Below are 14,967 nucleotides of genomic sequence, written 5' to 3' on the forward strand. Positions count from 1 at the left end.
ACAATAATAGGGAAGATAGGGGAAGGGGGACGATTTAGGGAGAAAGATAATAATTTCCATTTTGGATATGCTCCATTTGTCCATTGATCATCCAGTTCAAGATGTCTGAAAGGCTATTAGAAATGCAAGACAGAAGGTCAACAGAGAGGATGCTGCTGCATAGTTAGATTTGAAAATCAACATTTTTGTTGTCAATCAGTCGTTTCAGTCACATCCATTTCTTTGTGACCCCATTTCTGAGGTCTTGGTAAGGATACTGGAGTAGTTTGCCATTTCCTTCTCCAGCTCATTTTACAGATGAGGAAACTGAGACAAACAGGATTAAGTGATTTGCTCAAGGTCACACAGCTAGTAAGTGTCAGAGGCTGGATTTGAACTCAGGAAGATGAGTCTTCCTTACTCCAAACCCAGTACTCTGTGCACTGCACTACCTAGTTGCCCCATCAACATACAGGTGGCAATTAAATTCATTGGAAGTGATAAGATCACCAAGTGAAATAGTACAGAAGTGGAAGAGGGCCCAGAGCAGAGCCCTGAGAGACACCTACAGTTAGAGGGTATGATCTGGAGAAGGCTCCAACAAAGTCTGAGAAGAGATCCAATAGGTGGTAGAAGTGTCAGGAAAATGCTTCCAATAACCTAGAGAAAAGAGTATATCAAGGAGGAAAAGGTGATCAACAGTTGTCAAAAGTTATAGAAAGATCAAGGAGAAAGAAGAATGAGGGATGAGAAAAGGTCACTGGATATGGCAACTTAGAAATCACTGATAACTTTGGAGAGAACAATTTCATTAAAATAAGACTGGAAGCCAAATTGTAAAGGGTTAATAAGAGAGTGAGAGGAGACAAAATGGAGACACAACTATTGTTAAGAGACTTTTCTAAGAGTTTAGCCACAAACGGTGGATAGGACCAGAGTTAGTGAGGATGGAAGGATCAAGTGAAGGTTTTTTTTTCAGGATGGGGGAGGGATAGGCTTGTTTGTAGGCAGTAGGGAAGGTGCCAGTAGACAGAGAGAGATTGAAAATAAGTCACAAATTGAGGATGACAAAAGGCACAAAGGATGTCAAAGGAGACAGGATGGAATGAGATCACCAACAAAATCCAAAATAAAGAGGCAAAAAGAAAAATTCGATTTAAAATAATTATAGAATGCATAAAATATTTTAGCATCTACCTAATAAGACACACATAGAGATTATATGAATACAACTATAAAAGTCTTTATAGAATTTTTTTTAATTTCCACCTAATTAGAAAAATAATAATGGTACAAGGGTAAGTCATGACAATATTTTTTAAAATGACAATACTTTCTAATTTAGTTTACTTTTTCAATTCCCTACCAAGCAGGTGATCTTCAGAAAGAAACTCAAATGGAATATACTCATAAATTTCACAGTCAAAATCTTGAGCTTTCAGGTCAAAGAAAAAAATACTGCAAACAGTCAAGAAGAGACCAAGTATCAAGGAACCTCCTTTAAAGGGGTTCTAATTATAGATTCTTGAAGAAGGTTCTGATTATTGATTAAGAATCTATAATTAGAGAACTTTTATTTCTTTGCCTTTTCACCAGCCTATCAGGAATTCTATATTTCATTAGCCAATATTCAAAAGCAAAATTTTAAAAGGGTTACAAGTCAAATTTCTACATAGGACAATATAAAAATTCTAACACCAGAATCAGAGAAGAGATAAATAACCTTCTAAAAGAGAAAGGTATGGAAACGTTTTTATAGAATAGCAATGGTGTCAAACTCAAACAAAAAACATAAGTCCCTGCTACAGCATAGTGACTTAGAAAACCACAAGTTAACATTATTTACGTTGTATTGTATTTCTATTTAGTTTATTGAACATTTCCCAATTCTATTTTAATCTGGTTCAGGTGGGACTAGGAAGTCTTGAGGAGCACCTGGCTGAGTTTGTCACCTCTGATCCACAAAATAAAAGAGAAGTCCAAAATAACAAAAATACAAGTTGGATTAAATGAGAAACAGAAAGCTTGTGTCCCATTAACATAGTGAATAGCACAACAGTTATATCAAGGGAGTTGAAAAACTCTAATTTCTCTGCAAAACTGAAAATTGACAGGTCTGGATATCATCCATAATTATTGGCTCCGATGCTTTACAGTGCCTCATGAATAACTAATAAAGCCAGCTTCCACTCAGATTTGTCTGATCCCACCTTTCTTAACAGAAGGCATCACACAGCCTTTACCAAAAGATGACTATATCAGCAATCTCTCCAAATACAGACCAATTACATGTTTAGGTGCTTTATACCTAAGTATGAGGTACAAAGCATTCACAGCTTGAATCACAAAAAAAAAAAAATCTGAAACATTTGCAAGAAAACAGTATAGTGGTATAGGAATCAATAGGGTGTGCCAAAAAGTCTAAGGGGTACAGAACAATTACAATATTGTCCATTTGGTAATTATTGAACAAACCACCAAAAAGCACCATGACATTTAAATTTCCCATGCTGATTATCCCACAGCCTTGACTTAGTCCCACATCTATAGTTCAGTCAATGTACTACAAATATATAAGATAGAACCAACTATATTAAGAATACTGGAATATAGTATTCAATATCCAAATGGAAAACTGTTCTCTGTTTAAAAGAAGCCACCAACACAATAATGGCAAGATAAATTCATATAAAGATAAAATTGTCAGAGAGAAAATATAAAGCCACTTGTAGTTCTCTCTAGCCTTAAATCCATTAATACCACTCCTAAATAAAACTAAGCAGGTTTAAGTGCTTGCAACATAGTAAGTGCTTGTAAATGTTTTTGCTTTATCTATCTTTCAATTTAAAAACAGAGCCAAACCAAAACATACTATTGGTCACTTAAGGTATGTGAATGACATCACACTATATCATCCCACCAAAAAGCATATTAAACATTTCTTTCATCTCACAGAATTTTTCTCCATGCTATCAGAATGTCATTTAGACTAGAAAAGTGCAAAATTCTTAACAAATGCCAAGAAAAGTTAAACACTGAAGGTTTGTATTCAAGTCCAAAGGTCGTAACTGAAATAATGAATCAAAGTGACACCTACAAATGACTCGATTTCCCCTAGGTAAGATACACTAAGCATAAAGATATCAAAGAGAAAGTTGTATCTAAACATATTAAGAGACCAAGTAGCATCCTAAGAAAATCCAATGGAAGAATATGTTTAAAACAAACAAAAGCAATCATCTGTTTTTCTGTCTGCTACTTAGTTGCATCATCGATTTAAGGTAAATATTAAGATCTATATAACAGGCTTAACACTTTTAAAACTATGAAATGAACCATAAAAGATTTTCAAAGTATCATACCAAAAATCTTACGATAATAATGAAAAACAGGGTCGATCACACTAACGACAACGTAGAAATAACACTTCCTTGCCAAAAAAGGAAGAGGACTTGCCAAAAAAGGAAGAGAACTGATAGTCATTTTTAAAGCACATGATAAACATATAAAACCAATAACAGAAATATTTTTAGAACAACTAGACATTATTTCATCAAGCAACAAGAAAAGCCCATAACAGATACACACCACTGGATTTGGCAAACATAACCAAAAGTAACATATCTCTAAATGGAGTCTGTGAAGCAACAAAGATCCAAGAATGAAATCAAAAGGCCTTGAGTAGAAAACAACCACATGAACTCAATCAACAACATGCTGACAAAGAAACATTAAACAAATGGCTGAGTCATATGGATTTGTTGTTTCTGAAAACCAGAGAGGTTTATGACCAAATCATTGAGATTATAAATCATAGAAAGGGCATCCTTAAGGAGCCTAGACTTACTGATCAATGTAGACTGTAGAAGGAAATGGAAGAAATTGTGTAACACAGCACTGCAGGTTTTTTTTCTATTTTAGCACCAACTGAATATCTAGAAAGACATGATCTTGTGGTTAAAATTACATATCAGAAGCTTGCTATTTGTCATGGACTAACAGTTGACAAATCCCCATACTACAAATAGAGATCCCAACCAACATACTGTAGTAGAATCAGATCATCATCACAAGATTGAACTGTTGCCCACAATCTTCCAGACATAAAACTAATCCATGAACATTTAAGGACGTTTTCAATAGCTGCTTCCATGCCAAATAATCATAATCCCCAAGCTAAATGAAACAAAGAGTTTTCAAAATATAGAGACCCAGCAGAGATCAATATTATGTGGAAATATAATGTTCATATAATCTTTGTTGTTGTATAGAGAATGAGTTCGTATCATAATACCTTTATTCAACTGCAAAAAGCACTTATTTTATACATTTGTGCCAAAGCCCACAAAATATTAAGAACAATAGGATGACAACTTGTCTTAGGATTTTCATATGTGAGTGTACACAAATTTGAGCCTGAAAGCAACCCTGTGAGGTTGATACTTCAGATATTATTATCTGCATTTCACAGACAAAGAAAACTGAGGCTCAGAGAAGGTAAGTGATTTGTTCATGATCACATGCTAAGTAAGCAGCAGAGGAAGAATTTAAACCCAAGTTCTCCTAACTCCCCAGGGTAACACTCTAAGGTACCACTTTGTCTATCTAGTATCAGTAACACTTCTTGTAGGTGGGAGGAAAAAAAAGTACACAAAGTTGTTACCCATCATTAGAGAATAAACTGAAAAATCAATCTAATAGAATATTACTACTTTGCCATAAAACAATGCATATGAGAAATTCAGAACATGGAAATACTTGTGTAAATTGATACAGTTAAGAAGAAAGTGAAGTAATGTGGCATACTAGACAGAGAACTAATCTCAAAGTCAGGAAGACCTGGCTTCAAGCCCTGCTTTGGCACATACTAGGTAAGTGACCCTATAAAAGTCACTTAACCCCTCACTGTTCTAGGCAACTCTCTAAGACTATAAATTGCAGAATAGGTTAACAGTCTGTATTGCTAACGGGAGCTTCCTCATCCTCATATAAAAATGAATTCATAGATCCAAGCCCTATGTCCAAATAAAGAAGAACCAGGACAATAATACACAGAATGATTACAGTTAATGTAAATAAGAACAACACTAAAGGTCACCTGGTTGCAGATTTTTTCATTTATTTTTAATTAATTGTTTTCAATTAACAGGCATTTTTAATCTTTCAATTCTCCAACTAAAAAAAATAAAAACAAAATCCTTGTAACAAATAAGCATAGCCAAGGAAAATTAATTCCCCTATCAGCCATATCCAAAAATGTGTCTCATTCTGCATATTGAATGCAATACTTGTCAGGAGGTGAATAGCATTCTCCATCATCAATCCTTTGGAATCATGATCGGTCATTACATTAAGTTATTAAGTTTTTTGAAGTTGTCCTTTTTTTAATGTTATTATAATATAAACTATTCTACTGGTTTTGTTTACTCACTTTTGTTTCCATGAGTTCAAGTTTCTCAGGTATCTCAGAAACTATCCCTTTTGCAGTGTTTTACAAAACAATTGTATTCTATGACATTCATACGTCCAAATGATAGGTATTCCCTTCATTTCCAGTTTTTTGCCGCAACAAAAAGAGCTTTTATAAATATTTTAGTATTTGGTCCTTTTTTCTCTTTGAGATGAAGACCTGGTAGTAGGATCACTGAGTAAAAGGATATGTATGGCTTAGTAACTTTTTTAAGTTATATACCTTATATAGTTCAAAACGGCTTTCCAAAATGGCTATTACTACAGCTTCATCAACAGTTCAATAACATACCTATGTTCCCCAAAGCCCCAGATTAAATGCAATTACTAGTGGGAATGGAGTGAGCAGATGAAACACATTTCTTTCCTAAGTAGAAGTGGAGGTCTACAGGTGTAGAATTTTGAATATGCTGTCAGATGTAGCCGATGAGATGATCATTTTTGTTTAATTATTTATTAGAAAGAAAGTTTCTATGAAGTGGAGATAATCTGAAAAATGACTGCTTAAAGTGCAGCTTTTAAAAAGGCATTAAATAAAACTTATAAAATAAAGGATAAAATAAACTGATTCTTCCTGGCAAGTATCTTTATACAAGTATCTGTATTTTTATAACTCAAGAACTTCACTAAAAGTACTTTTAAATAATTAAAATACTATAGTCCAAAGGAAAAAAAAAATATGAGTCACAATTCTACAAATCTTTTGTGCTCTCTAGAGGACACATAAAGAAGCACACATTCCAGAGGTAAAAGGTCTATGCCTCAACAGGTTTATGCCCCCTGCAAACCAAGCTGGCAAAGGGAAGAAAGCCTCATTTGAAGTATTCCCATGATGTACAACAGAACAATTATCTTGATTGTCTCCAATTGTTCATTTTCATAAGAGCCAAAAAACTCTTATATACCCAATGGAATCACAGTCAGAAGCTGGATTAATGATGACATCCCTTTATCCATAGGCGTGAAAGCTCAGGATGGACAGACGTTTGAACATACACGACTGGGAATCCTGCCCTCAACAAATACAGTAGATGCAGAGACATGGTTTCTTGGCTTCCTGTTCTCATGCCCATCTGTCAGGATGGCACTGTGCCTGCTCACATGTTGGTCAAACTGTCACTAGGGCATAGGTGCCAAGCAATGATAGTTTTGAATGGGCAGCTTGCTAACACTGCAAGGACTTGCTCTTCTGCAGAAAAATCTTTCTAGGGAGCTATGGAAGGAAGGGTTGCAATCATAAACAGACTATTCTTGATCAATCCTATAAAAATTTCTGTGATAACAAAGCTGATAAGTAGATAAAAGAAAAGAAGATATTCAGCCAGAGGTGATTGACTTAAATAGGAAAGGCAATTTAATAACAATGATATAAGTTGTCAGACTAATGCCTTCCACATTACCATATACCATTAATTTAGGTAAACCAAAGCAAACATCTTATACAACATAATCCTATGCTCAAGCCATATTTGATAATAAAAAAACCACTACAATATATTCTTCCCTATTAGAAGAAAAAGTCAAAGGGAATTGTCTTTAATGACTCTTCACAGAGAGAATAAATTCTATTTGCTTGATGCTGGAGAGATATTTTGAAATTAACAGTCTAATTTTATATGACTGATGTTTGCTTCAAATGTGCAAAAGAAAACGAAAACCAAATTGAGACTTCTTCAGGTAAAAAGAATTTTATTAATAACTTGTTTGATGGAGAAATTAAAAAACAGAATGGGTACTGGGAAAATAAAATAGTATTTAGATAGCACCAATCAAAATCTGGGAGAATATAGGGATTCCTATTCTAGTACCAGTGAGGCTATCCTGAGACTCTGAGGGAAATAATCTCTTAGAAGCAATCAAGGGGCTAGCTAATATCTACCCCATGTCCCTACCTCCAAGGAAATAAAGGCAGGGATGCGACTTGTGGCTTCCCAGCTTAGGACACTCTCTGCAATTCAAAAATTTTAGAGAGTTGTCAAGAGCACTGAGAAGCAAAATTAGAATGTAGCAGAGGCAAAACTTATAGCAAGGTTTCCCTGGCTCTAAGGTCAGCTATTCATCCATTACAGCATATACCCTTTTATCAGGTAGCTTAAACTACATCTGAATATTGGTGTTTTTCTTTAAAAAAAAAAACTCTTTGGACAACTAAATTATACTTCCTGATACTAAGGAAATTTTACCCTAAGACAAATCCCTCCTCCTTAAATTTGAATCTTTTATTCCTGTTAAATCTTCAATGGAGATAGAAAAAAACTGGCAATCATTTTCTACCTAGTTCTTCATATGCATAAGGACATACTTATTTAATAACTCATCAACCTTTTCTCTACAATAAATAACATAAATTGCATTATTTTTTCTCTAAAAACTATTTGTCAACATTTTCACCATTATAGTTAGTCACCTCTGAACTATTTTCAGGTCCAATCTCTGAAATACACTAACCAAAATGTCATCTAGGTCAACGAAAGCCAACAGCACCTACTATGACTATAACCTTCCTATCACTGGCGCATTCAATGTAAGTTGTATACTTATAGCACATTTTTCAGTTCCCATCACTAAAAACAATGGCAAAGTCTGAAATCTGTACCACACCCTTCCAGAAAGCTGCTAAGGATATGTCATATAATCAAAAGGGAGCAAATTACTTTTGTCAGCTTGCCAGTGATTATACAGGCCAACACAAAATCACAAGCTTCAGTAAAGTGGCTAAACATTTTTGCATATGGTAATTTCTACCAATCAATTAGTTCCTACAGAGGATCCAGAATAATCTCTTTTTAAAACACTCTTAAATCAATCACACATCAAGAGGCAACATACACACATATATACATACATAATGTATAGTGTATAGAAACACATATATATCATATACATGATAGACATTATATGTGTACCTATTCTATTTGTGTGTACTTGTCCCAAATAGTACACTGGTACCATCTGAGCCACTACCAAAAGAAAAAGGGCAAAAAAAAAAAAACAAGCCAGCATCTGGCACATCGGGTAAATTTTCTACCATAAGATTCAAAGGGAAAAAAGACAAGAATTTCACAAGAAGGCAAAAAAAAGTCTGTGATCTACATCGGTAAGTAAGGGATCCATATATAAAACTACAGATCTAACAGATCAAGTCTATCATGTCACATCATTCTCCAAACACCAACAGTTTGCCTATTTATATATAAACTTAACCCCAGTTAACAATGAATACCTTCCACCAACCAGTCAGTGACACTCACCTCCAAAACCATAATTTCAAGACTCATGATTTCCCAACAAAGCATTGCAAGTCAGGATGGTCTCATTATTAAGAGTCAATGTTACAAAGTGGGTAAAGTATTGAACTTGAAGTCATGAAGAACTTGATTCAAATCCTTCCTCTGACACAACTACTAGTAGGGTCTTAAGACATTTTTCTCTAAGCTTCAATTTCCTCATCTATAAAACAGGGATAATATCTATAGTACCTGCTTCAAATTGCTGTTCTGAAGCTCAAATTATATTGTATGTAAAGCACCTTGTAAGCCTTAAATAGTTACAGAAATATCAGTTGTAATATATTACCCATTCCTAAACCTATGCTACTGGATTACAAAGCTCTAGAGCAGGGTTCATATATTAATTATCTTTTTTATCTCCCCCAGTGCCTAACAGAGGATTTTGCACATAATGCTGTCAGTTCTGCTATCACTATTTCAAAAATACAAATTTGTTCCAATCCAACTGATATATTACAGAATATTTTAAACTTGCTTCTTCAAGATTCTTTCTTGAGAAAAATTGAAAATGCAAAAAACTTCATCAATAACACAAGCTGCTACCCTTCCAACGACCACTTCCACAAGCAAACTTCAGGTCTTTGTCAAGGTAAAATGCTATATTTATTGTATATCTGCTGGTGAAGTTGCAGCTGTGAGCAGAGAAGGCAGCATCACTCTAATTCCCTTCCCATCCTGGTCTGCCTCCTCCTCAAGACTCCAAGATGCCATCTGCCCAACTTGTGCTGCTTTTACTTATTGTATTATTGATATATTTTTTAACTATTTAACATGTATAAAACTGTGCTACCATTTTTAATTAGGTTCCTATCTTTTTTTTGACATGTCACTGATGAAGTTTTTGAGTGCTGTGTCCTTAACCCAATTCTCCCCACAATCTATGGGTTTTATTGCATGATTTTCCAAAGTATAGTAGTGCTTCTTGAAAACATGTATGTCACATTATAGCAGAACTGCACGTATGTGCTTAATAAATGCTAATTAAACAAATGTTGCTTCCTTTTCTAGAAAGTTACCTTGAGCCCAACTACTATCTGATTTTTTTTTTCAAGTTTCAAAATGCATTGATTTTCCCTAGCTTACCAGTGTGGACAAAACAGGTATCTGATTCACCCTTTCATCCTCTCATTACCCTGTTCCCTAATTTAAAAAAAAAATCAATCTTATGTATCTGCATGGGTTTTGCTACAAAACACAACAGGGTAATGCAGATTGGGTGGGGGAGTTTGGAGGGGGTTGGTGGAGGGAAGGAAGACAGCTATACCAAAACGAAAAGGCTAACAATAATCCACAGTGAATAAAAGTTTATATAGTCCTGGTCTTCTAGAGTTATAGAAACTTCTTAATCCCTTATCTCCCACCTACCATTAGTGTTCTCATTTTGATCTTAATATTAATTCAAGTCTAGTACTATGGCTGGAGAAATGCCTGTCCAGGGCTACCATACACAGTCTTTCAGAATCTGACCTTAATCCAAATTATGGCATATATATAGGCCTGGGGTCTGAGGAAGGACTTGCCTTCTGCTACTCACTAGCTCATTCTCTTGGGCAACTTCACCCTCTTTGGAAAGCATACCCTCAAATTCTAGCCAAGATACCTACCCGAACTGGAGGCAGACTACACAGCTTCCACATTCCTACTTCAGGAAAACCTTGTGGTTCACACCAAACTGAATAGCAATCAGGAAATCCAATAAAAAATTACAGTAAATTGCTTCTTTCACCCCAGAACTGAACAAAAAATCAGTCAGATGCCTATAGGCAACAGGAAAAGGAACCAAGTAGTCAGCAAAGCAAATGCTAGAAAAAGGTAGCAGTATAGCATAGCCAGAAACTAGCCAGAGACTGGATAGACTTCATGTTTCTGTAACAAGAATCAGCAAGAGCAGATACTCAGAAGAAGCCCAAGGGTGGTAAGAAAGTCTCAGAGTAGGCATCTTGAAAGAACAACCCAACAACTAGCCCAGGGCTGCAGCTCTCAGAATGGGACATCTGGAGCCAAGGGTCCAGAAGAATCTAACAATGTCCTGAGATGCCAGAGAGGATCCTGAAAATTCAGCACTCTGGACCTCAAAGGTCCAGAGAGGCTTAACTCCAGGAGGTAGAGAATAGTGCAGGAACCCAAATAACCAAGGGTGAGATCAAGGTATGACAACCATACCCAAAACCACAGAGGGGGCAGAACATGGTCCTGGCATAAAGCCCCAGTTCAGGAACTAAATCTAGGATGAGTAAATAAAGAACCATACTATATCAAAAACTACTGTAAAGCAAAGATCTCCAAAAAGTAGCAAATAACACTGTAACAACTGCAAGTAGAGATTCAAGAGGAAAAAAATGGATTTTCCACAAAGATTACATAAATACCTAGAATAAATAAGGCAAGAGATAAAAAATTAAGTTAAAGCTCTGGAGGAAATAACTGGAAGAATAAATAGCTGGGAAGAGAGAAAATGGTAAACCTCATCCAAGAAACAGACTCCTTAAAAACTAGAATAAACAAAACAGAAATAAATGACTCCAAGAGAGAACAACAAATATTAGAACAGAACCAAAAAATGGGGAGTGGGGAGAGAGAAAATGTGGAAAACAGGTCAAGGATAAGATTAAACTCCTAAAAACCATGATTTTAAAAAAATTTTAAAGCCTGGCCATTTATAAGAAATTATAAATGAAAACTGTCCACATCTATTAGAATTAGAATGATGATATAGCTAAAATCCTGAATGACACTGCAAGAATAAATACTGCAAGAATCTAGACATAAGTACCTCAAGTACTAAGGAACTACTGTAAGGAACACACAAGATCGTCAATTTCTACTTTGAATGAAAGGAGATCAATGGGATATTGATATTGATATGTTTAAAAAAAAAGACATCAATAAAAACTTATTTTAACCTAACCTTAATAAGTAGAAGGGACAACTAGGTAGCTCGGTGGATACAGCACCAGGCCTGAAGTCAGGAAGACCTAAGTTCAAATCTGGCCTCAGACATTTACAAGCTGTGTGAGCCTGGGCAACTCAGTTAACCATGTTTGCCTCAGTTTCATTTATAAAATGAGCTGGAGAAGATACCACTCCAGTATCTTTGCCAAGATAACCAAAAAGGGTCACAAAGAGTCAGAGAGGACAGAAAACGACTAGACAATAGCTAATAAGTAGAAAAAAATAAAAGGAAATTCAGAGGAAGACAGACAATCTGGGCAGCTTTGGAACTAAAGTGCTGATTAAATTCATTTTAAAAAAATAAACAAAACATAATAAAAATTTGAAGTTTCATACACAAATCTTTTCCTATTCTTTTTATATGAAAATATTCATTTTTGTTGATGGTTGTCACATTCAGAATAACAAAATTAAAATTAAAATATTGAAAAGATTAAATCAAAAATAAGAATTTTGTGCAAAGTATGAAATAATCATTTTTGTATAGGGTAAGAAAAGTTAGTCATTGATAACTTTAAATCAATTTCTGAAAAATCATAGAGAAAAAATACTAGCCTATTTACCTTAAATTTAATTTTTGGTTTTCTAAGCACTCTTAAATACTGTTGGTGGTGGTGGTGGTGGTAGTGTTATGTCTAACTTTTCATGAACCCTTTTGGGTTTTTCTTGGCAAAAGATACTGGAGTGGTTTGTCATTTCCTTCTCCAGCTCATTTTACAGATAACAAAACAGAGGCAAACAGGATTAAATGATCTGCCCAGGGTCACAAAGCTAGTCGTCTCAGGCTGAATTTGAACTCAAGGGCTTTCTGACTCCAGGCCCAGCACTCTATCCACTGTGCCACAGCTGCCTAAATACAGTATGTGAAGAATTTTTTGTTGTTTTTAAAGCATGCACCTACAACATGGAGCCATCTCCAGTCATCCTGATCTATATCTTGCCACTGGACTCAGATGGCTCCATAGGAGAGACTGAAGATGGTGACTTTGTACAGCCCTACCTCACTTAAATCCAATTCATTAGCAAGTCATGACATTACCTTCCTGATGTCATGGTCCTCTTCAAGAATGAAGGACAAACAACAATCTGTGAGTGGTAGTAGCTGCCCCACTGGGGACCCAACTGGCTAGATCTAGTTGGGCAATGCGGTTAATTTCTTCCTTCCTTCTTTCTTTCCTTCCTTCCTCCCTCTCTTGCTTCCCTCCCTCATTCCTTCCTTCCCTCCCTCTTCTCCCTCTGTCCACATAGAGAATTTCACCCTTACCTGCAGGTCCTTTGCCCAAAGGAATATAAATTTTGATCACTGAAATCTCACAAGATATCTTGGATTTGCAGGCTACATTTCTTTCTTAAGGACCATGCCTTAAACCCAAATCACTCTGGCTCTCATGGATTGGCCAACAATAGGTCCCAGCCCAAGCCTCACTTGTTTGGGCCCTGACAACTCAGAGTGAGGGTAAATACCAATTGTTTCTGTTTTGGCCAGAAACACTGAGGATCTTTCCCTCCCAGACTGAATTTTTTTTTTGACTAGGTAAAAGACGCCATTCTTTGTCTCATTTCTTACCTAGCTTTAATCACTGAATAGGCATTGCCTCAGACAAACTGATACATGAAGGTAAGAACTAATATTCATTTTCTCTATATCTCTAGCTCCTAGCACACAAACTTATACAGAATAGGTGCTTAATAAATGTGTCTTGGATTTGATTACAAATGAATGACTAATATCTTCCTTTCATTCTTTCATAACTACCCTCCAAACCTGCCCCATGAAAGAATAGGGAAAATAAGGATAGAGCCATATTGTGCATCCTGGGGAAGAAATTTTTTAAAAATCATCTTGAATGGAATCCCATCAGGACGGAATACAGAACACTCATGTCCTTGTTCTTAACAGCTGTCCTCTTTAAGACAGCCCAAAATCACCTTAGTTTTTTGTTGCAGGCATTTTTTTTACTTTCATATAATGTTATTGATTTTTATTAAGTTTGTAGAATAATAAAACCCCAAAATCTTTTTTTTTAAGTGGCTACCTTACCATACTTCAACCAACTTGTACTTACACAGGTAAGTTTTTGAACCCAAATGTACCTGTATTAAATTTCATTTTAGTAGGTTTGACTGAAAAAAAAAATTAAGAAAGAAAAATCTTCTGGAGTGGATTGGTACTACCACTTCTGGAGGTAGGATTAAAAAGTTAATGTTGGAAGTATCTACCTATCTCCCAGATTCAGAGTAATCAAAATTAAACTAAATAAAATAAACCTAAAAGTTAATTAAAAATAATAATTTGCATTTACACAAGGTTTACAAAGTGCTTTCCTTACAGCCACTTTCCCTTTCAGGAACTCCATTTTCTCCTTTGCAGAATGAGGGTATTATTATCTAAAAGATAACAATCTCACTAATATTATCAATGAGGATAAAATGATTACTCTTATTCCTACTTAACAAATTAGCATGCATATACTTATCTGTTTATGTGTTTTATCCTCCCATTTGAATCTCACCCAGAGTAGGTGCTTAATGCTTGTTGGATTTGGTTAAAAGTGAATTACTAATATCTTCAGGACTTTTCATTCATTCTTTCATAACCACTCTACAAACTTGCCCTGTATTACAACTAAGCAGTATTTACTACTAAATGGTATTATTGTTCAGTCCCGTTAAGATTGTCACCCCTGTTTGGGCTTTTCTAGGCACAGACACTAGAGTGGTTTACCATTTCCTTCTCCAGCTCATTTTACAGACGAGGAACTGAGGCAAACAGGATTAAGTAATTTACCCAGGATCACACAGCTAATAACTGTCTGAGGCTGGATTTGAACTCAGGAAGATGAGTCTTCCACATTCCAGCCCTAGTACTCTATCTAGCTGCCTAAGTGTATTACTAAGTAGTATTACTACCTACACCAATAATAATAACTTACATTTCTAGGATGTTTTAAGGTGGACAAAGTGCTTTCCTCCCAACCACCTTTGTGAAGTAGGTATTGAAAATATGAGTCCCCCTTTTGTGTAAATGGGGTAAGCATCTCTGAACTTCTGGTGTGGGCAAACTCCCTCATCCACTCAAATCTGAAGCTGTTTATGACTAAGCAGCTCAATCCGAGGGAGTCGCCAGAGGGTCAGAGAGGTTAAGTGGCACGGCCAGGGTCACACAGAACCCAGGTCTTCCAGATGCCAGGCTCAGCTCTCTCTGCCTCTCTGCACTAGGCCACCCTGCCTCAACAAGGGACTCATCCTAAAGCCTGAGATCCGACCAGAGACCACG

General features: G+C 35.8%; 1 protein-coding gene across 2 annotated transcripts in view; it reads right to left on the minus strand.

The window, feature by feature from the left end:
- The window catches only part of VRK1 (VRK serine/threonine kinase 1), a 173,710-nt gene that overhangs the window by 158,337 nt on the left and 406 nt on the right, over positions 1 to 14,967 (minus strand). Inside the window, exon 2 of one of the 2 annotated variants that reach the window (XM_078150422.1) lies at positions 3,827 to 3,914. The exons of the other annotated variant lie outside the window; for it this stretch is intronic. Within the exon in view, the coding sequence (XP_078006548.1) occupies position 3,827 (1 nt within the window). The 5' untranslated portion in view covers positions 3,828 to 3,914. The remainder of the gene's footprint in view (positions 1 to 3,826; positions 3,915 to 14,967) is intronic. 2 annotated transcript variants of the gene reach the window in all.

This window comes from Phascolarctos cinereus, unplaced genomic scaffold (assembly GCF_003287225.1).
Source record: "Phascolarctos cinereus isolate Bilbo 61053 unplaced genomic scaffold, phaCin_HiC Scaffold_2;HRSCAF=192, whole genome shotgun sequence".
NCBI lineage: Eukaryota > Metazoa > Chordata > Mammalia > Diprotodontia > Phascolarctidae > Phascolarctos > Phascolarctos cinereus.